This window comes from Metopolophium dirhodum, chromosome 1, assembly GCF_019925205.1.
Source record: "Metopolophium dirhodum isolate CAU chromosome 1, ASM1992520v1, whole genome shotgun sequence".
NCBI lineage: Eukaryota > Metazoa > Arthropoda > Insecta > Hemiptera > Aphididae > Metopolophium > Metopolophium dirhodum.
The window spans coordinates 14692485-14717928 of NC_083560.1; the positions used below are offsets into that span (position 1 = coordinate 14692485).

Genomic DNA, 25444 nt, shown 5'->3' on the forward strand with positions numbered 1-25444 from the left:
AATATTTTTGTAAATTAAAAAAATTATTGTTTAACATTATTGGTGTACATAAATATATTATAATATACATATTATGAACAATCTATTTTAGATTTAAATAAGTATCTGCGGATTCTGATCAATTGTATATTAGTTGATATTTCAAAAACTGGATACAAATATAAATATTAGAATTAGTAGTATGTCCATACAATAATAACCACTAAGTATCCTTAAATATTATGAAAACAAAATAAATTTAGTTGACTAATAAGTGGTTTAGTACACGGGTGTGTCCACTAGGCGTGAAAATCAAATTGCCAAAAATATTTGATTGCTGCAATACAACATTCCATCTTGGCTGCCTTTTTTTTTGATCCTTTAAAATAAAAAATAAAATATGTAGAAATAACTGTTAGAATAAATAAACAATATTTACTGTAATTTATTTATGTTGTTTTATGTTATTTTTTATGTTTTTATACGAACACACTTTTTTTGGCAAAACTAAAACTAATATTAAGTTTTTTTTTATTATTGATAAGTCAAGCTAACCTCTATATCGAAATATTGACTGATACTTATATTAATTTTTATATTATATTGTTAAGTGATTATATAAAAAATCATATATTATACTATCACTAATCAATTTATTTTATATGGAATTTCTAAGTCTATTTTCAATTAAAAATAACCACATCGAGTAAAATAATAATATAATATTGTTATAAAAATATTACCTTGTCCAGTGAATGGAATGTTGTCTATTTCACATTTCACTTGGTAAGCTGATGGCGTTTTTGAACTAATAATAGTTTCAATAAATTTGACACCGGGCTTCATTTGATTTAAAAACTGTACTGGATTGTATTTTTTTGGGTCTTCAGGAAACTTTTTCATACCATTAGCCTAAAATAAAAGGGCATAAGTTATAACTTACAAAATTATAATATAGTGCGGAGTACATGTGTAAATTGACTAAAAAATCAAAAGTAATACAAAATATGAATAACTAATGACCTTGAGTTTGTATTGAAGATCATGTAAATCAACTTCAGCATGGAAATCAAATTGCCAAAAATATTTGATTGCTGCGATACAACATTCCATCTTTGCTGCTTTTTTTTTTAATCCTGTAAAATAAAAAATAAATGTAGAAATAACTGTTAGAATAATTATAAGAAAATCCACTTAAGTAATGTCAGTTACTATCCTTGCTTTCAATGATGATTGTTTTTACTTTCAAAAATAACTAAACAGTTTTACAAATTATATTATATTCGTTTTATTACATGCTTTTTACTTAAGAGGCGTGCAGTACACAATTAGACGACAATACAATATACAATATAATATTATGTACATAACCTAATAAAATAATATTAATAATGATAATGATAATAATACTATCACAGCTCAGCTGTCCCTCGGATTAATATATAGGTAAATAACTATTTATTTATACATAATATAACTAACTAGCAACTGAATACATCATAAATCATAATACACAATCAAATACACAATCAAATACAATATAATAATACATAAACATTTGTGCATAGTAACATCATAAATTCAAATAATTATAAATTTATTCTTCTAACCCAATATCTCAAATTATCAGAACTAATTACACCCTCATAAGGCACTTGAGTGTGTTGAAACCCCTCTATATCCTTGACTATAAACCTATCATTTGGTAGAAATTTATGTATCACATATGGATCTTTAAACTTTTGTATTAATTTTTTGTTTATACCTACATTAATATCTATGTTTTTAATCATAACAAAGTGTCCTTTCTTTTACAAGGTAGGTTTTTTTATGTTTTTGATCAAAGTATTTTTTATTAGACCATTGATTTTTTAATATATGTTCTGCCGGTTCTCTCCTTATATCCTCCAAATTCCTTTCCTCGTACTACTCTAACAATAAACTTTTTAACTCATTCTCAATTGTACTACCTTGATAAACACCAAACAACAATTTAGACGGAGCTTCAGCCATAGATGCACATGACATATTACTTAATGCATACTTCACCTCATCAAGTACTATTTCCCATTTATTTAATGCTACAGTTTTTTTTTTTGACAAAATTGCAGTTATACACTAGTACATTATTTTTATAGATTTTTTCAGTCTACCTCTGTTTCAGCTTTAGGCGAATATAATGCCAGAATAATTGGCATTTGTACCAAATTACTCTTTAACAGTTTAAAGACCTGCAACTCCTTCTCTCCATACTTAAACTGAGCTCCTTTTCTTAATAATGCATACAAGGGCGCTGCTAAAATAGAGAAGTTTTCAATAAACCTTCTGAAGTAACTGACTAGTCCTACAAAACTGTGCACCCTGGCTATTGATTTAGGAATTGAAAACTGTGTCACCGTTGAAACATTTCCCGGATCAGGTCTCACTCCATCCTTACTCACCACATAGCCCAAATATGTTATCCTCGATTGAAGAAAAAAAACATTTATCTTCCCTTAGTTCTAGTAAATTTTTATTACATGCTATTAATACCAATTCTATAATCCCTAAATATTCTTCTTTAATTTCTGTTGGTATCAACAAATCATCAAGGTATACTAAAAACCTCCCAGCTCTTATAAAGTCCCTAAATAAACCTAAATAAGTTTCAATAAACCGCATAAACGTTGAGAGACTATAACAATAACCAAACCATAATCGCACATACTCATACTGACCTTAAAATGCTGAAAATGAAAGATATTTGTACAATTGCTCTGATACTCTAACATGAAAATATGCATTATTTAAATACAACTTGGTAAAGAATACCTCTGCCCTTAACTTGTCCAGTATATCATCTATATGAGGAATCGGATAGTGCTTTTTCTCCACTATTTTATTCAACTCTCTCAAATCAGCACCCATACAATATGTATTATCTTTCTTTTTCGCCAATACTATGAGAGAACAAAATTCGGACTTTAATTAATACCCTGATCTAATAAATCACAAATTATTTCCTTCACCGAATCCCTCTCCACATATCACAATCTTCGAGATTAGTAATTAAAAGGAGTATGGTCTTTCAAAATTATGCTGACCTCATAGTCTATTTCAGGGGCATCTAGTTTTAAAGCTTTTTTGTAACAATTATTAAACACTTCCATCAGCTTACGTTTATCAATAAATGGCACCTCAACTACATTTAATTCAACATCATCTCCAAACTCATACTCGATTAATCCTAGATTACACAGAAAGTCATTATCGTTACTTATTTCATGTTTTGTATTTATTGTCATCATACCAGCTTCACCAAACCAAACATCTATTTCTTTAATAAAATCTCTACCCAAAATACACTCAGATGACATGGTGTGATCATCTATAACATTAAATACTTGTTTCTTACTTATATTGTAATCAACCAATAATACTGTAGTATTAGTGACTGTCTCAATATTCAATTGTGATCCATTAAAACCCGAAGTGAAAATATCTTTCTTAAAAGGTTGTCCGTTACTAGTTTCACCAATATGAGACTTAATCAAAGAAATAGGACTACCGCTATCTATTACTGCATCGATAATACAATTATCTTTGCACACTTGTATACTTACCCTTACATAATATGCTGGCCCCAATAATCTAATTTCTCTTGATAATCCGGTATACTTTTGCTCCCGTTCTGGACAAGCACAGACCGTTGATGGATTGTTGAACTGCAATTATAACATGCTCCTTTTGGTCTGGTTGGAATTCGACAACTTGATGCGATGTGCGCTCTGGACCCACAGTTAAAACATATGCGACTCATTGCCATCCAACACCCTTTTGGCTCATTCCACTTGCACTTTCTGCTTTTTGCTTAGAACCTTCCACCTTGGCCATCGGCTTTTCATTTAAACTTGAAAAAAAAGGTTTACTCTGAAATGGTCCATTCCTCTGTTCTACTATACGTAAGTAGTGCATGATATCAAACAATAATTCATTTTCACCATTATGTGTACGACTTAACAAATGCTGGAATAACTACTTTGACTCTAAAAACTGTTCTTTTGTATCAAAGAAATCCAGCTTAAGATCTCGGCACAACCAAATTTTCTTGTGGTAGTAATCCAAAATACTTTTATTCCTGTATTGCACACGAGCTGTCAACGCTTTTCATCAGCTGCCAACGTCAACGTTTCTCACAAACGTCGACTTTAATTGTTGATCAAATTCATGACACAAATTTCCGACCAACATACCATTGTCGTGCTGGACCATCTACGTTCACTCTTGGAGACTCCAACTTGAGTGCTTCGGACCAATGATATAACTTTGCCACTCCACACAGTGTACTCAACCAATCAGCAGCTTCATGAGGTTTACACTTTCCGTTAAATGTTGGTAACGTTTTAGATATATCGGGTGGAACGTACACCTCTGGTTGGTTACCCTTCAGCACTAACATGCTCATCAGTATCTCATTCTGCTTGATCAATGTTTGCACCAAGAGCGCAATCAGGCCTTTCTTACCGTTGTCCAGGCCGAGGATCACTATCCTGATCTCCTGATCAGTGTACTTAGTCCCATCGTCGACCTGTCTCTCCGAATCAATTGAGTTATTCATCACTTATATTTGCTCGAATCTCACTTCTGATGTAGGAAAAGCCACTTAACTAATATAAGCTACTATTCTTGCTTTCAATGATGATGGTTTTTACTTTAAAAAATAACCAAACAGTTGTCTTACAAATAATATACTCGTTTTTTTACATATTTTTTACTTAAGAGACGTACAAGTTGTATGGTACAACTCACGTTCACACGACATTACAATATACAATATAATATTAGGAAAATAACCCAATAAAATAATAATAATAACCATGATAATAATAATAATACTATCACAGAATAAATAAACAATATTTATTCTAATTTATTTATGTGATTTTATTTAATTTTTTATGTTTATATACAAATAAACTTTTTTTGGCCAAATTAAAACTAGTTATGGTTTTTTTTTTATTATTGATTTGTCAAGCTAAACTCTACATCCAAGGTATTGACTGAAAATTATATTCATTTTTGTTTAATATTGTAAAGTGATTATTAGGGCTCGGATTTATATGTAAATACATATTTTTTCTGAGACATGATAAACTAATTTCGGCAAGTGATAAATTCGTTTCACAAGATTTTTGATAAAATGAGCTATATTTGATTTTGCATATTTTTACATATTTTGCCATAAGTACATGTTTTTACATATTTCTCAATAATTCCATTTTTCCTACATATTTCGACAATTTTTTCATTTACGATTTATTATTTATTAATACAGACTTGCCCATGTTTCCAAAAGTACAAAATAGTAACAAAAATAATACCAATTCTTAAACTTAATCTAATCTACTGTCGATATATGTTTGATATTTATGACCTCATAAAGATAACGATTTATTAAAACGTGTTCGCGTTTGAAGTTCTGACAGTTGACAGTGTACCTACAGTAACGAACGGACCGTGTTTTAATTTCGTGGGTTTAATCTGTGTATTAAACAACGTCTTAATTTACGTGTAACCAATAATGCCGAAAGTACGATCATCTAAGACTTGTAAAGCAACAAAATATGTTGCTGAATTTCCGGATGAACATTTACAAAGTGGCGGTCAAATTTTGTATTGTGCTGCATGTGAAAAATCAATAGCAATTGAACAACGATTTCAGGTAACACAACATTTACAAACTAATAAGCACAAAGAAAACAAAAATAGAAAGCTGACATTCAAACAAAATTTTTTGTCATCTACGTCTTCCTCAGTTTTTAATACATTCAACATCGATTTATGTCAAGCTTTTATTAAAGCTTTTTTTTCCGCTATCAAAACTTCAAAATTCTAATTTAAAATCATTCTTGGAAAAATATATTATTATTATTATTTTTTTTTTTTTGATAATACATATTATACATTTTTTAGCACATATTTTTGTTGTATAAATACATATTTTGGTTAAATAAATATATATAAATCTGAGCCCTAGTGATTATATTATAAAAAAATCATAAAATATCATACATTCACTTACCAGTTTATATTAAAGAGGATTTTTAAATCTATTTTCAATTAAAAATAGAATAATAAAGAAAAATAATATTGTTACAAAAACATTACCTTGTCCAGTGAATGGAATGTTGTCTATTTCACATTTCACTTGGTAAACTGATTGCGTATTTGAACTAATAATAGTTTCAATAAATATGACACCGGGCTTCATTTGATTTAGTAACTGTACTGGATTGTAGTTTTTTGGGTCTTCGGGAAACTTTCTCATAGCATTAGCCTAAAATTAAAGTGCGTAAGTTATAATTTACAAAAACATAATATTATAGTGCGGAGTACATGTGTAAATCAACTTAAAAATCAAAATTAATACAAAATATGAATAACAAATGACCTTGAGTTTGTATTGAAGATCATGTAAATCAACTTCAGCATGGAAATCAAATTGCCAAAAATATTTGATTGCTGCGATACAACATTCCATCTTTGCTGCCTTTTTTTTTAATCCTATAAAATAAAAAATAAATGTAGAAATAACTGTTAGAATAAATAAACAATATTTACTATAATTTATTTATGTTATCTTATGTTATTTTTTATGTTTTTATACGAATACACTTTTTTGGCAAAACTAAAACTAATATTAAGTTTTTTTTTATTATTGATAAGTCAAGCTAACCTCTATATCGAAATATTGACTGATACTTATATTAATTTTTGTTTTATATTATAAAGTGATTATCTCATAGAAAATCATTTATCATACATTCACTTATCAGTTTATATTAAAGGGAATTTTTAAATCTATTTTCAATTAAAAATAAGTACATCAAGTAAAATAGTAATATTATATTGTTATAAAAATATTACCTTGTCCAGTGAATGGAATGTTGTCTATTTCACATTTCACTTGGTAAACTGATTGCGTATTTGAACTAATAATAGTTTCAATAAATATGAGACCGGGCTTCATATGATTTAATAACCGTACTGGATTGTATTTTTTTGGGTCTTCAGGAAACTTTTTCATACCATTAGCCTAAAATAAAAGGGCATAAGTTATAACTTACAAAACTATAATACAGTGCGGAGTACATGTGTAAATCAACTAAAAAATCAAAAGTAACACAAAATATGAATAACAAATGACCTTGATTTTGTATTGTAATTGTTCTTTCGTCGTGTAAAAAAGGGAAGAAGATTGTACATATTACATATTTTTGTTCAATTTCCAACCTCAACAGTTTTAGTAAATGCATAGTTACCTACTATTTTTAATCGCTGTCTAGATTCCCAACCAACCAGTATCAACAACTTATATTGACAAATTAACAAAATACAATGAATTTTTATTTCGGCTTATTATATATTTTATTTTGTGCTATAATCTTTTGAATTGTAACTATATAATTTAAAAGCTATTCCTTTATACAAAAATGTGTGCGTATGTATCAGAATAATGAATAATGAAATTTAACTAATACAGAAGAAACTTGATAAATTGTCACTGCCGGGACCTGAACTAAGATGGTTATCTGAATAGACGGTTAACAGAAAATTAGTCATAAATGTACATATTTTCATGAAAAAATAATACAAACATACATACTGTACAAAACAATCCGTCATCCTCTTTTGTTTCTTCAAGGCTTGGGCTTTTTGAGTAGAAATTTTCCGTATTAAACAGAGAAGTAAGACCTGCGTTGCATATGCTGTTTTTTTAAAGTATGATGGATAACAGAGTGTGACGGTTAAAATAGTGACTATTAATCAAGTTTCTACTGTAATTATTTTATTTAATTATAATTGATATCATAAAATCAAATTTATAAATATAATATACCTTATGCCAAAATAATATATAGGGAATTGTATTCCGTTTATTTGTGTTTGTAAGTTGTTGACATTAGTTGGCCGTTATGTTTCTCATTGACCATGGCCATGTGTACCATGGTCAAGAGTCTTGACACAGCGCTTCCTTATTGTCTATTTAAGTAATATCAACTTTAAATTTAAAATAATATATTTTAAGGCACCAATAATTACCATTATTGATTTAGTAATATAAAATATTTTATAGAGTATACAGAATATCACATTTACTATTTTTATCAAATAAGCATATTCCTTGGTAAAATTAGAAGAGGTAGAGTAGTGTATACACTTGTATATCTATGTATCAAGTTATTAAAAAGTATTGTGAAAAAAAATATTGGTTTTTTATTAAATAAATAACCCAGCGTTGCCCGGGAAAAAAATTGTCATTAATTAACTCCTTTTGGGTGTAATTTTCTGTGCATGTAGAAGTAAAATCATATTATATCTTAATTTCTAGCCATCTCGCGTTGAGTTGCCTGTGAGTCTCGCTTATAGTTATGCGAACAGTATATTATTATCAGGTAAACAATCTACCTGCGTAAGATTGTGGACACAGCGAGGTGAGAGATAAAATATAGCTTATAGATTTGTAGTTGAAAAATGTGTTTTTACAGTGTGCCTAAAATAGTATTGTAGTCATAGTTGATCATCCCAAGATTTTTAGGAGTATTTAATATTTATATATTAATATATTTTTGGTGTTATTTTATTTTATTTTTACGGACAAATCGGCGTAATTTTAGCTTTGTGAAATAATTTGCATATAATATAACCTGCAACTAAAGGCAACCATTAATAAACAAAAAAAGTTTTAATTTCCACCATGAATCTTATGATCCCTGTTTGACCACCTCTTTAAAATACGAATATTAGAAAATCTATAAAAATATCTTTTAACCCCTGTAAGGTTGAATTTTGAAAAATCCTTTCTTAGGGGTTTTTTGCATCATAAATGAAAATACTGACTAAATTTCTTACTCCTAGCTTTAGCGGTTCCGGCTAATCTATGATGAGTCACTCAGGACAAGTCATTATATATATAAAAAAAATATAGATTATAAAATGGATTCCACCAAGTTGACTGATTAAAAGTTCTAATGTTAACATAGGTTAAACTCCTTTCAATTCTACCAAATTCAAAATTGATCAATTTGTATTTATTACTGTTAATTTAGAATAAACTGTAAATAAATAATTATTCACCTTTATCTTTGGTGGTGATTTTATTACATTTGGCTGTTCTTCTTGTAAATTAATAGCTTTCGAAACATGCTGTAGTTTCCATTGATGTATTAAATTATACATAGCTAATGAAGGAAAAAGTAGCAATGGGAAATCCTCATGTTCTTTAGGTTTCTGTACAGTACCATTTTCTCCATCTTCAATCTCTATTTGCATGTGAGATTCTTCTTTTCTTTCTAATAAAGTATAAGACAGTATTTATATATTTATGTATATGTATATACTTTATGATCAATATTAAAAGATAATTAGTTCATTAATTTTAACCTACCAGATCGCTCACTTATTTGTTTAGCCAACATAATGCGCAAGAAATTTTCACATGCCTTTTGTTTGGCCTGAGTCTTGGAAATGTGATTTGCAGTATACATCTGACCATCAATCTACATTGTTTTTTTAAAGTATAAATTATAAATTATTATAATATTGTGCAAGATATAAAATCTAGCCTTCTAATTCAATTATTATATCCCAATATTTATCTTACCTCAAGTGTAGCAGTGTAACCAGTAACATTATTTTTTATTGAGTGCTCTTGTAATTGAATTGGTACATCATTGAGCAACTCAGAAATAATCATTAGTGGATTTTTGTGAGATACTAAACGACGCATTTGAGCATTCATATGATTGTTCGGTTCTTCCTTATTATTTTCTAACATAAAAAATTAACTTATAAATTTGAAATAATGAGTTCATACAAATGACAATAACTTTATTTAAAAGGAATTGCATACTTTGTATACTGTATACTTCTGACTTCTCGCTAATTGATCTTTCATCTTCAAGTCTTATCCGTTTATTCTATATAGAGGATGAGACAAAATATCAATTTTTATAATATAGCAAAGAAGTATTTTCAGTTAGCACAAGACACATATACTTAACCAAATAATACAACAAAATAGTTTAGCATAAACAATAATAATAATAATAACAATAATGAAAATTAACTATAATTATCATCATTATTATTACAGTGTTTCATCTGCCAAGGTATATGTAGATACCAAAAAAGCTATGACACAATCTATCACAAATGATGACAAAATATCATTGACTTGGACCGTAAATAAACACAAATTTATGTGTATATAGAATCCTACTTGTCATATGATTTGGTAAATAAAATTCAATTAATTATTGGGTGTTATTATTACATATAATTTTAATTTTAAATACATAAATGTAATTAGTATTTACTATAAAAAATTTAATATCACTCAAGGCAATGGTAAATAAATTTGTTAATACATTTTTAGGGTTAGCTATAATAGTGCTTTGATGTATATTATATATATAAATATGAGTATGTGACTGTAACGATTGTCGTCATTGACATCATACATTACTCCCTACGTTGAGCATGGCTAATATGTTGAGTGTTAGTAATGGCAAATGTGGTCACGCAATATATATTATGCTGCCTAGGGTGTCATGTTAATGACCGACCAGGACTCCTGGCAGTCTGTAGTTTTATAGTTGAGAGTCAATAGTTGATAATGGAAGTTGATGGATGACAGAAACCTGACGAGGACCTGCGGACGACCGGCTCAACCGACATTGGATATCATTACCCACGACACACTACGGCCTGATTGGTAACCCTCATTTATAGGTATTATAAAGTTGTAATAATATGTTGTAGTATTAATAATAACAGATACCTATATATATACATATTGCAAAATATTATATGTACGAAAGGTAACCCTGATCCCTAGTAATAATATTACACTCCAAGGTTGAGTCCACGAGACCTCGTAAATATAAACAGATCGACACACAAGCTGCATACGAGGCGATAGGTGAAGAACAAACGTTTCATGGCCATTGCAATCGTTAAATATAAAAATTTTGCTATATAGATACCTCAAAATCGTTTACTGGAGACATTTGAGTAATTGAGGCTGTTAGTATTTGAGTTTGAACAACTGGTTTAGGACATGTTGATTGTGATGGTATATCATGCAAGGGCATGGCATGTTTTTGAATTTGATTTTTCATTGGAGTAGTTATTTTCTAAATTTAAAAACAATTATAGTTACTATATTAAATACAATAAAATAAATAATATTAATATTATTATCATCATAATCATTTTTGAGGCAACAGAACAAAAAGCTAATTATTAATAAATAGTGGTTAACCTAGTATAAATTATTATATTAATAAAAACTTTATACATTTAATATCAATACGTATTTAGAATATTTAAGTTAAATTACCTATTATTTAAATAAATAAAAAAATAATATCGCAGTTTTTGGTAGACTCAATTACTAAGAAATAGGCAATAGAAGAAGCAGCTTAATCAAATTACAGTACCAGTTGGTTAGGTACTAAAAACTCCTTTACTAAAACATGCCTCAAAATAAATAAATTAAAAACTATCAATAATATTATGTTTAGGTACTGTTTATCTCTTGAATTATTTTTATCAAGGAGAAAATTTGTTTTATCATTAAAATTTGATTTACTGATGTGGATATTCTTTGTAAGGTATACATTTATTTCAATAATTACAATTATTCAGAAATTGCAAAACAACTACACTCAATGAATAACACACGAGCTTTACAAATAATAATCTTATACATTTAACATTTGACCATTTACTTATTTTAGAACTAATGTGATCAATATTAAGTAAGTAAAAATAGGCACATTTAAATTTTTTAAAAAGTACATACATCTTAACAAGACTAGTATTGTATGTATAATGTATACCACAAAGTACTAGGCGAGTATTTAGTATTAAATAGGTAATAAAATAAATATTAATGATATTACAACAATGAAACTAATTTTTAAAGCTTACTGGTGTTATACAATTTTCCACATTAGACATTGTTTGCTGTTGCTGTTGTTGTAAGTGTAACTGTTGCAGTTGGTACTGTGTTTGTCTGAAAGTTTCAATCCTTCTAATATATCGATTACCGTGACTACCGCCACATAAAAAATAACAATAATAAGTTAGGAAGTATTACAATTAAATTAAATCATCATTATTATTTAGTAGGTATATTATATTTGCATAATTTCTGCCATTTTCTGTACAAATTATAGAAAAAGAATTTCCAAATCATATGATATGTCAGTAATTATAGTGTATATACAATTATTATCATCATACTTATTTTACTCAGCTGTAATTAATAAATTACTTATTACTTTATTACTTCGATGACATTTTTATGGAAGAAGGCCTAATATATATTATTTGAATACACAATTGGATATACAAAAATACAATATTAAGTAATTTTTACTTCAAAATATTAACATTGTCATTGATTGACATTTAACATAATAATATTGCATTAGGTTTGCCAACAGGGGAGGTTATTTTTATTGTATAAGAATTTGGTCAATGACTACCGTCATTCATTCAAGCTTGAAAATATTAAAAAGCATTTCTACTTATAGAGAAAATATTATAAGAAATTATAGTATTAGTTTATTATTTAAAATGAAAAATGTTGGATGACTTTATATGATTTTTTTTTTTATTTAACATTTAGAAGTTGTAAACACATAGTTAGATATCAAAGATTTTTTACTTCACATTTTAGCACAGATGCTGAGGAGCATACAATATAATCAAGACATTTTTAATGCATGAACTAACGATTACATTTGGGACTAGTAACAACAATATTGTAGGTTTGATGCGGTCACGACCCCCTGGCCTCTAGAACAAAGGAGGGTGACTGTTCCTACGGTAGCAAAATATAAAAAAAAAGTATGTAACAAAAATCGATTTTCAGTACCTACTAGAACTTTTAGTGTTGTACATGACTGATTTTCCCACAATGATATTACTTATAAACGAAAGTATTCCAAGCTGTCGACGCAGACCACTTTTTCCAGAAGATTGAGACCTCGATACCTCTGACTGAAAAATATACACTCGTACTAAATAGTGGCGACCGGAGAGTGGATTTATACTAATCTGTGGACTGGACTACTGAACGAACGTCGAATTGGATCAACAGCGATTATTATCCAGTCGACTTCCGAATAACAAACTTCAAGAGCGACGATACTATAGTATAGTACACTACTACAGTCTACAACCGTGGCAAATAGCGTGGGCGTTGTAAACAAATAAAATATGGCTGTGCAGTTCCGTACTTAAGTGTAAACAAAAAAATTAAAATAATCGTTATCAACACCTAATAGCGTACCGTATACGTAACCAGCATAGATAATATAAGAATGGATAGGACATGCCTATACCAGTTTCATATGGGGCCGTGTGATTTTTTGGGGAAGAGAGAAAGACGATATGGGGCTTTTTTAAGGTTATGTCCAAAAACTGTTTACAATATTTGTCAATTTCAAATTTGTATTTTGATTGTTGTGCCTGAAAATGGAAATTGGAATACTCAAATTACTCTAAACTTTGCGTACATAATTAATTGTAATAAATTAGAATATAGAATAATATAGATCGTTAATTATTACTAATTTACCATTAATGTTATTTATTATCATTTAACAATTATCATATCAATATTGGCAACCAGACGGTAAATAAAAACGGTTTATATAACTTTCATGGATGAAAAATATCATATCAATTTGGCTTGGAATAAACAACAAATTACATTTATCACTGGCCGTCGAATCTAAAAATGTTTAATATATTATATTATATTATACAAATACAATTTCACAACTGAGCAAGGCCGTATCTCAGGGGGTCCAGACTCCGGGGGGTCTGGACATCCCCCGCCCCCGAAATGTTTTCAATATGTCTTATTTTTAACCGAATATCCAAACATAAATTCAATAAAATTACAATATACATGTTTTTGACCCCTACCCTCCCCCGAAAAAAAATTCTCTATTTGGCCTCGCAACTGAGTATAATAAAATGAATAATGACATACAGCAAACTATCTTACATATGACGATTCATTATTTGAATAATTGAAGGGTAACTTTTCAAAACGTCTTATTTCCTAAGACCTACATTTTCATGAATGATGTTTTTTTAGTTGAACCATCAAATCAAACATTTTAAATGATAAACTAATACTAAAATATGTAAGAATATAAAATAAATTCTTTTTTGAACTCAAAATCATTTTTTAATTTGTATTTAACCTTTTTTTTGTGTTTTTCCTTAAGTGGTTAGTGCAAAACGTTTTATTTCCGGAAATAGTTCTTTTGTAAAAAAAATGGGAAATGAAACGTATTGACGTAAATTTTAGAAATCCTACTCAAAACGTATTATTTCCGGAAATAATACTTTTTGTAATATAGTTGGAAATAATTTACTTGACATGGGCTTTATAAATTCTACTCAAAATGTATTATTTCCGAAAAAACTTTTACATTTTTTATAAAATGAACCAATTTACTTTTATTTTATTTTATTTAAACTACTATTATAATAAATATTATAACTAGTAACAATATGCAAATAAAAATTTAAGATTAAAATAACAGTCTTGTTATAAAATATCACAAACCTTTGTGTTAAGTCTTTGTTAACCTATTCCTTTAGGTTAGTACATAAAAAAAATAATTAAATAATTAAATTAATAAACTGCATTTTCATCGTATAAAGAAACCCCTTCTTCATTAGTTTTTTCATTTTCATTTGTGATTAATTCATTTGGTTGAAATATATCATGATAAAAATCTTTGGCATCATCAGGCACATTGAAAAATCTCATTAAATTTTCAACGTCTTTCTGTTTTGCAGGTTTAATATGGTTCAACTTTGGCAATTTTTCTTTATTATTCAAAGTTGTTAGGTTAGCATTCCTTTTAAGAATTGATATTTGTATTGGAGTTCCATCATATGTTTGTGAAATTCCTAATTTTTTGCTCCCTTTAGTATAAGAAAAAACTTTCTGTTCAGTTGTTTTGAATTGATTTGGTTTAATTATATTTTTTACTAATGTTTTAAAATCATAAATATAGAAGTCACGATTTACTATATAGACTTGAGCAAAATTTTTAAAAACATTATAATATTCAGTTGGGGAAATAATATTTTCCTTTTTCCTCAAACATTTCTCAATCCTACCAAAAACTTGATCAGGGGGCATATAACTATGACCCCTTACTGGAAAAATGTAGTTAATTTTGGTAAACATAGTTTCAGTACAGTTTATATAATACAACAACAGGGCTATGACAAATTGATTTATGTTTTGGGCAGAGCATGAATCAGAGTATAAATTTAAAGTAGTCGGAGGATCAGTCATACATTTTAGACGATTTTCCAGTCTTTCTAAAAAGTCAAAGATAGCAGAACATACTTCGTTAGGTCCACGACCAATATCTATCTCCAACCATGTATATAGATAGCAATTTTCCAGACTTTGATTTTCTTCTGAAGTAATCACAAATGTTAAATTATAGAGCCACACTTGGCGGCTATAAAACGTATCAGTTACACTTAACTTTGGGATTGGCTGGTTTTGCATCATATCAAAACATACACTAATGCACCCATGTCATTACATCCACTTCAGTATTTTTGATATTATGCCCTCATAATATGATATAATTGGGACAAATTCTTAATTTTGATAGCGAGAAAAAGTTATATAATATTGATTTTGTCGTTTGTATATGTTTCATATGGTTAATAGTTATATAATTTTATTGAGTATTTTCATATTGTAAATGTAATTAATTAAATATTCTAGGTATATGATTTAATGAATATGGTTAAATAGTTTTTATATAATATAATGGTTAATTAGTTTGTATATAATATAATGGTTAAATAGTTTAAATTAATATAATAGTTAAATAGTATTTAAATAGTATAATGGTTTAAAAGGTTTTTTAAATAATATAAAATGGTTAAATAGTTTAAAATAATATAATGGTTAAATAGTTTTATAAAGTAGTTATGTGGTTATAGGAATATTTGTAAGGCTTGAGCATTAGAGATCAACACTCACATAAACAATAAATGCCACTCCCACTGGAGACAACTTATAATTTTACCCATCATTTTAAAGTCCAGGACCATGAAAAATCTATTTCAAATTTGATGATGCAGTTAAATCTAAATATTCGTTGTACAATTATGCAAAAAATATGAGTAAAGATTAACATGTATTCAAAAAATGAGAAAAAATTCTCCATAACCCCCAGACTTAAAACAGTAGTAAAATTTAAAAGTGGCCCTTATAATATTATTCAAACGTGAATTTATTATTTCAGTAGTAATAGCTATAAATAGGCAACAACACCAATCATCTACAGAAATAATATAAGTTATTTGCATTTTACTAAGCAATAAAATATAGTTTAAAGTAAAAATATATTTCTTTTATCAATTAATATTGAATTTAAGCATATTACTATCTATAAGTAATTTGTATTAATTTAAATATACTTTATTTGAATTACACAATCTACATATTATGTATATTATGTATGATGTATCAAACGTAAGTACACAGCATACAAATATATATTATGTATATAATATTATGTACATACATATCTTTTGAGCCTAATGATTGATGTTGTCACCTTATTTAAATGCATTATAAAAATATTATGAAATTATAAAACATTAACATTATACAGTTTTTAGTTTTCAATATATATTATTGGTTAAATGTTAAAGTTAGTCCATCTAAATTGTTGCCCACTTCTTTCAAATTAACTTGATCATCTAAAAAAACAGTTTTTCAATACAATTAAATGACATTATAGTTAAAGATATTTATATATACTTAATTTATTTAGTAGTTTGTTGAAATATTAAAATTCAATATGTGAAGCAATATTGTTATTTGTTGCAGTCACCATTTGCAAATGTAATTGAAGATAGCAATATGAATATAATTTTAATATACATACAGGATCATCCAAATGGTGTGTTATAGTAGAGTTCACAATGACATATTTAAATTATGAACAATTATAAAAATGTCTTAGATGATTGTAATATTTCTGTGTAGTGTTATGCCAAAACAGTACCACTTGATTGTAACACGAGCCAATATATTATCAAAATATAAATACTATCCATTAGATTGTATATGTAGAAATTATTAAACTGAAATCAAAACGTTTATACACAATGACATTGTATTATTTATTATCATTTTTGCGACTACCAAATAAAAAAAAACTTACCAATAAATTGTATACAGTATACACGTACTCGCTAAGTATCCAACTCACATGTCACGCATACTTACCAATTTAAGTACTTATAAGTTATGTTTGGTTGAATTATTAAATAAAAATACAACATGACGTGGTAAACAAGACATTATTTTTTACAAAAACTAATGCTATATTAATAATTGTTAGCCTATTGTTACAATTTAAACAATTTAAACATTTAAAATTGTAAAATATGAAATCATAAATAATAAATAATTTATTAACGACTCACGAGTCATGGAACAGACGAGTGTGTTTACTTTACACTTATTAGTTTTTAGTAAGTATTGCATATTTCATACTCGTGTGGTATAACACTATAACCTAACATACAATTGCCCTAACTGTTTATCAATGTCATGTGAATGATAACAATAACCAAGTATCAGGTATACTACCAGGTATACTTACTAAGATAACATGAAATGAAATGGGATGGGTGTTGGGTAGGTGAGGCGGAGTCGGGATGCTTATGGTTACAGGTAGTCTTGTGCAGGGTGGCCAACGGTTGGTGGGTGGTGGGTGGCGGGTAGCACAGCCACTTGAGTCGGTCACACTTTTGTAATGGTGTGGTGAGTGGTAGATCGCGGGTGGTTGGGTGGTGGTAGGACACCGCAGTGTCGAGCGCTACCTATATTGGTCATAATATAAACTTGATGAGCGATTCGAATCACATTTCCAGTGTCTTCTTCATTACTCTACGTACCTACATCCGAACCGTACACGGGCCGCATTCGTCCGTTCGGAGAGCATCGTCACACCAACACCGCACGTTTTACCTATACACATTGTGTTTCCACTCAACAATCGGTAAGTAGCATAGATAATATAAGAAAAGATAGGACATAAGAACATATCACTAGAAAATTTAGTGATACGTTTTTAATATTATATGGGGCAAATATTTATAAATGATAATAAATAACATTAATGATAAATTAGTAATAATTAACGATCTATATTATTCTATATTTAAATTACAATTAATTATGTACGCAAAGTTTAGGGTCATTTGAATATTCCAATTACCATTTTCAGGCACAACAATCAAAATACTAATTTAAAATTGACAAATATTGTAAACAGTTTTTGGATATAACCTTAAAAAATCCCCATATCTTTCTCTCTTCCCCAAAAAAAACATACGGCCCCATATGAAACTGGTATAGGCATGTCCTATCCATTCTTATATTATGTATGGTAAGTAGACAAATAAATTATTATCATCACTTAGTTAGTACATCTGTTTTAAAAATTGTAACCTGATGTTGCTCTAACCATCAACTTGTACACGCTAAATTTCTCGTAATTTATCTTTTTTTGAACGTGTAATGTTATCTGGTGGTGTTTTTCATCCAACAACATGTTTGAAATTGTGAATTGCAAAGGTAGTTAACTGGGCCATGGTGCTTTAAAAATGTTTAAAAAATATTAATTTTCTTCTATAGAAAAAAGAGTTGTTGTTGCATAAATAACAGTTCCCAAAAGTTTGCTTAAATAATCCTGTAAAATAATTTGATACGGTTGAAATAATAATTAATAGTATGTGTACATTTAACATATTACCAATTAATAATACAAATCAAATATATTATAAATTAATAGTATAAATTGAAATATAATATACCACTCATAATAAATTTTATATAATTAATGGAGTTAGTAAGATAAATACCTAATTTATTTATTTATTTAGTGTTTAAGCACAATATGAATTTCGTTAACGCTTGCGTTAAACTTACACCACTTACCAAAAATGAAATAGAAAAATATACTCTCAAGTGAGTACAACTTTCCAAAACATAATAGCATAGTATATACCTAATTATGTATAATTTGTAAACTTTTATTTTTATAATGTTGATTTAGAAATCATAAAAAGGAGAATACGTCATTAAATAAAAAGAATACTCTTTCTGGATCAATAAAACAGAAGGATGCTAGTATTGAAAACTACGGGTATGTTAATATTAAAAATAATTTTTATACTTTCACAGTCTTTACTATTCAAACAAATCGTTTGTTATTGTACAAATCATAGGCTCTAAAAAGGGGACTTTTTCCAAATATAATTAAGAAGGTATTACCAATATAATTTTTTTCTGTAATTTAACATTATTTCTAATGGCCGAACATTCACACTTTCAGATTGATATACATAATCATTAATCAAGAACACAAACCCAAATAATATAACCAATTCCTTTTTTTTTGTATGTAGGTATAAAGGAAAAGTACTATTTGATCTGTATGTTGCCTCAGAAAACTTGGCAAAGACATTATTGCTGTTGCTACTTTACTGATAGATGAACTTTCACAAAACCTCCACCAAGGAAAAGAAATTAATTGTTCTAATAATACAGACCAATCAAAATCCAAGGTCTTTTACGTGAACGATTTTCTGCAAATTCCATCATAATATTTCCACGCTGTTCTTTTATTAAAGATTTAGTAACATTATAATTGTATTCAACTCCAGCAATATCTTCAGCATTTGTTAAGTTAGTTCCTTGTGTTGAATATTGAACCAGCATAATGCATTGGATGGAGACCCATATTTTTCCTTCGTTTGAAGTTTTTTATAAATGACTATTTTTCTTTATCAGTTACTAAATCTATCTTAGGTAAATTGTTTGTCATCAAAGAGGTAATATTATTCAATGCATATACAACATCACTTACAAAAGAGTTTTAATATCCAATCAGCTATAAGTTTTTAGAAGATCAACATAATATTTTCAATTTTATTCCAAAATACAAAACCAAGAAGAATCATTTTTATGTTTCCTAATTTATTAATTACATGTTAATTTTCACTTCACATTAGTTTCAATCCACAATAAAACATAATCGAACCTCAAAGAGTTTGTACTGGTAATTTAAAAGTTCTCAATACTTGGTTATTTGATTTTTGAATGGTAACATAAGTACTTTTTAAAATGTGTCAATAATTAATAGTTTATACAACTTTTTTTGGATTTCCTTCCACCGTAGAAAAACTTTCTAATTTTACAATATCGTGTATAAATAAATTAAGAGTGTGACAAAAGTATTGATAGTAAACAATAGGTACATTTTCATAATGATTATCACTTAGAAGTATTTGCCAAGCATTCCTTATAGCATCTCTGTTGTCTATTACCATCTCTAAATTCCCACTTTTTCCAGTAGAATCAATGACATCACCTATTATTTGAGCAATATATTCTCCAGTATGGAGATTAATAGTCCTGTTTAGTGATTCATATACAACTGGTTCAGGTGTTGAAATAATGATGTTAGCAATAAGTTCATTAAAAAAAAAAAAAAAACAAAATTTAAATTTGAATATTACAACTAATTTTAAAATAAAATATACTTTGAACTTTAGACTAGTAGACCCTACCATATTATATAATATGAAATATATAAATTAAAACACAAAAAATAAAAATACCTGATGTTGTTCTAACTATCAACTTGTACACACTAAACATCTTCGTAATTTATCTTTTTTTTAATATGTTCTGGTGGTGTTTTTCATCCAAAAACTTGTATGAAATTGTGACCCGTAAAGGTAGTCAACTGGGTCGTAGTGTCTTAACAATATTTCTTCTTCTTCTTCCTCTGGCACTTAGTACTGTCTTAGAGTTTTGGCCACCATTACAATATCCCTCCATTTTTCACAGTCCTGAACTACTTCTCTCCATTTCTGTACTCCCAATTTTTTAAGGTCTTCTTACACAACATCCAGCCACCTTTTCCTGGGTCTCCCTCGAGGTCTCTTTCCAATCGGTTTCCAGTTTAGGATCGTTCTACTTATATAATCCTCGCTCCTCCGCATTACGTATCCTAACCATTGGATCCTTTGCCCCCTTATGAAGCTTATAACTGATGCAATTCCCAATTCATCTTGCAGTTCTTTGATATATTTTCTTCTACATGTTGCATTGATGCTATCATAAGTTGGTCAACATAATATTGTCCTCCAAATTCCATTTTCAAAAGTCCTAAGCCTTCTTTCTGTTGTACCATAGGTGAGCGTCGGACTTATTATTGGCGAATATAGTCTAGTTTTGGTCTTCTTGGAAAATGATTTTGATTTTAAGAACTTACCTAAGGAAAATGACGCTTTTTCAGCCTTTTTGATCCTCACTCCTGTTTCCTTCGACCAATCATTTTTAGCGGTCAGCATAGCTGCTAGTTTCACAAATATTAATTTTCTTCTATAGAAAAATGAGTTGCTGTTGCATAAATAACAGTTCCCAAAAGTTGCTTAAAGAATCCTGTAAAATAATTCGATATGGTTGGAATAATAATTAATAATTAATAGTAAGTGTACATTTAACATATTACAAATTAATAATGCAAATTAAATATATTATAAATCAATAGTATAAATTGAAATGTATACCCCTTATAATAAATTTATTATAATTAATGGATTTAGTAAGATAAATACCTAATTTATTTGTAAACATAAAAATATTTAAACTTAAATTCATCTTTTTTGACATTGCAACACTACACATTTTTATATCTTATTTTAGTAATGAATTTAAAAATTTAAATTTAAGTAAATATCTAATTGTTCAACAAATATTTGAAACATGATAATATCATATTGTAGTTATACATTATGTTATATCAAATATTTAGATAGGATAACCTCAAAAACTAATTAAATTAAATTAAGTTATAGGATGTTGTCAATATAAATTTACAATTAAGCATAAAATATATTTTAATAAAGTATCTATGTTATTTTCAAATTTAAAGTGCTAATTAAACAAATAAATAATAATAATAACATTGAATGTTTACTGAATAAATAAAAATACTGAATTAAGAATATTATACATTACTCGTTAATTTTTTTCTTAGTATACATTTATGATTTTAAATGCCTTTCTTTAGTATTGGTCTTTTTTAAGTCTGTATTGTTTGTACTTGATAATTCACTTACAATGAAATTATTATTATTTTCTAAAAATTAAATATACCTATTGGATATATCAAAAACAAAAAAATACCTATAATAATACAAAATACTTATATATTTATAGTTATTTTTTTATTTTATATAATTATTGATTATTGTAATTTTTAAATTTTGAAAAATGTAAAGCCATTCTAGTTACGTATTCCTTTGTAAATGCTGTCGCAAAATGAGAGTTTAAAAAACGTTTGCCTTCAATCGGTGCAAATTGTCGCTTTTTTGTTTCTTGAGACTTCATCTTGATTTATTTTTAAGGTTTTTTTTTTAACTTTTTAAAAATACAGGTAAAAATTATTTTGTTGATACATTAGGGACTAGAAACTCAAAAATACATCTTAAAATATAAATATAAAATAGTCATAACAACACTTATGCTCGACAGTTGATAAGTTATAACGATTGACGTTTGACCATACAGTGTTCAGAACATAGAAAATATGATTAGTACAATAATAAATTGTAATATTATCAGTGGACCAAAAATCTTTACAATTCAGGAAAGTCTTTGATTTAATTTAATTAGAGGGGCCACACAACATATTTTTTTGGTAAAAAAAAGTTGATTACAGTAAGTTTTTACACCGGTAAAAATTAATTGTGAATTTACAGCACTTACATCTCTAATAAAACAGAGTACTACCACTTTTAAAAAAAGTATTAATGTGTAACTGTTCTTTAAAAATATTTCAAATTTCAAATATAATATTAAAAAAATATATATATAATTTCATACTGTTTCTTGGGTGGAGGGGGAGGATGATATGACTTATGTCTCTCAAAATCTAATCGGAATGTCATTCATTGTGTTTTGACAGACAATGGTTATGAATTCTGCCAAGTGTGAATTTATGTGATGTATAGCCACTTCTCTTAAGACTTAGTGTTCCACCTAACTAATCTCCAAAATCTCTTAATATTTTGTGTGTGAACATGAACCATAGTCACAGTGAAATGTTTTTATCCAGCATCATTTAACCGTAGTGCTAACCTAACCAAGCATAGGTAAATTATGTTAATGGCAATAGTAAAGAACACCACTTTTCTTTAACCAATAACTTTGTCTGATAAACTGATAGTCTAGAGTCCAGTCATTACTATGTGGTATAAGCTGGAAGTCCAATAAATGTTTTATAGAAAAAACTTTCCCATTGTGTTTTAAATTCTTACAATATACAATATGTTTAAATGTATTGAGTACTTGATTGTATATATTTCAACTGCATTACCTGATATTGTTTTTGTTTTTTTGTTTTATATATCTTAGAACCACAATCAATAATACTCTACGGCAATCTTCGATGCAGGAATTTTGTATTTATGATGAAGTTGAAGCTACTGATATGGTGGAAGTAAAAACTGAGCAAGAGAACCAAATTATATCTATAACTGAGGATACTACTTTTTTAAGCTATATGAAAAATGTTGGCAGAAATGAATTTATTTGCAAAATATGCGATGCTAATTTTGATATATATGAAGAATTTTTAGTCCATAAATATCTGCATAAAAGTAAACCTTACGTATGTAAAGTTTGCAATGTAAAATTTGTTCTTAGTGCGCATTTGTTTGCACATCAGGCAAAACATAATAATAATCTATGCATGAGGAATTCATCCGTAAAACCTTCAGAAATTCAGTCTTCGTCCAAAAGTAATTTGACAGTAATTCCAAGTAGAAATTACAAAAACTCTAAATCAACCTCAGAATTGGCAAAAAAATCCTGCAGTACTATTACTTCAGTAAATTTACAACAAAATGTATCCAACAAATTAACTCAAAACTTTTGTGTAACTGATCCCAATATAACTATACAAAAAAGAAAATGCAAATCATGGAAGTGTCTGAATTGCGTGTTTACAACATGGTCTGAAGCTAAATTTCTTGATCATTTTGATAATTGTAATAACATTTTAAAGAGTAGTTAATTAATATGTAATAAGTGTCATAAAACATTTGTATTAAGGAAAATTTTTGAAAAACACTTTCTATCACACAACAATGTTATAATGTCTAATGGCAAATCTGTTTCTGGAACAAAAATAATTTTAGCACACAAATGACAAACGTAAAAAACAGAATATCTTGCTAAATAAAAATGTATTTGTTTGTTCCTATTGTAGTACTTATAACAAAACAATACGTAGCCTGGGCCTACATAAAAGGCGGCATCATTCTCATTCTATACTCCCTCGTCAGGAGCTAAAGTTAACAACTGTTAAATGCAATTTGTGTATTATAGAAATAACAAAACATAACTTGACTCGCCATATTAAAAATGTGCATCCTAACCTCAATCCTTTAAAATGTATGTACTGTCCAACGACATTTAATGATAGAGTCTCATTGACATTACATATATCTAGATTTCATTAAATTTAAATTAAATACATTGTGTGCTTTTAAATTTTAATTAATTTAATTCATTCATTTGAAAAATGTAAGATACATTAGATTATTGTAGAATGTAGATTAATTGTTTAGATTATTTATATCCTACTTATTTTAATCTTCATGAATTTATAAATTATATAAGTCTACTCATAGCGATTTAACTTTACTCAATACTAGGTATCTTATTGTAAAACTTAAGTAAAATTAATATTATAATTTTATTCATAATTAAGTTACATTTTCCATTATTTTGTTGTAACATGAAGACATGGCAGCAATAACAAGACATTTCCAATTAAAATATTTTTTTAGGAAACACTATAATGGTATCCAAAAATGTATGGCTACATCAAAAATAAACCAGAAATGTCCATTTATATAATATTTCAGTATCTAATAATCAGATATTATATTTGATAGTTGTATAAGTCGACATATTTGAAATTATTTCATAATAAGTATAAAAGTGAAATTATTGTTGTCACGTCTATTAATGATTATTTATTTTTGTATACATTCAATGTAAAATAATAGGCTGCCAAATGATCATCGGTATCTCCATAAGTTTCTTAGCAGTTTTGGTGTTTCAGTCTGTGAACTATCTTCTAAAATAAAAATAAATACATAAGTTAGGTTTAAATATATGTTTTTTTTGGTTTTTATAATTATACATAGTTGTATTTGTAATATTTATATTAGTAAATTGAGTATGTACAAAATATTTCATTTTAATTATTAATACTGATAAAAAAAAATATTGATTTGTAATAAGTATTTAATA

At 27.7% G+C, this 25444-nt stretch overlaps 2 protein-coding genes and 1 pseudogene across 2 annotated transcripts; 1 reads left to right on the forward strand and 2 right to left on the reverse strand.

The window, feature by feature from the left end:
- Positions 1–278: 278 nt before the first annotated feature.
- LOC132937500 (uncharacterized) lies at positions 279–12933 on the reverse strand. Its single transcript, XM_061004321.1, has 9 exons — positions 12912–12933; positions 11956–12089; positions 11007–11156; positions 9872–9938; positions 9623–9789; positions 9407–9518; positions 9097–9311; positions 6127–6295; positions 279–358 (listed from the first exon to the last, which is right to left on the reverse strand). Exons 1-9 carry the CDS (start codon positions 12931–12933, stop codon positions 279–281), a joined length of 1116 nt encoding a protein of 371 aa, XP_060860304.1.
- On the reverse strand, positions 6323–7274 carry LOC132935817 (uncharacterized). The gene is made up of 4 exons (XM_061002444.1): positions 7230–7274; positions 6886–7054; positions 6410–6522; positions 6323–6367 (listed from the first exon to the last, which is right to left on the reverse strand). The coding sequence occupies exons 1-4, from the start codon at positions 7272–7274 to the stop codon at positions 6323–6325; spliced, it is 372 nt and encodes a 123-aa protein (XP_060858427.1).
- A 6071-nt stretch (positions 12934–19004) lies between the features above and the next one.
- Positions 19005–24645, forward strand: LOC132933050 (zinc finger protein 660-like; annotated as a pseudogene).
- Positions 24646–25444: the final 799 nt, after the last annotated feature.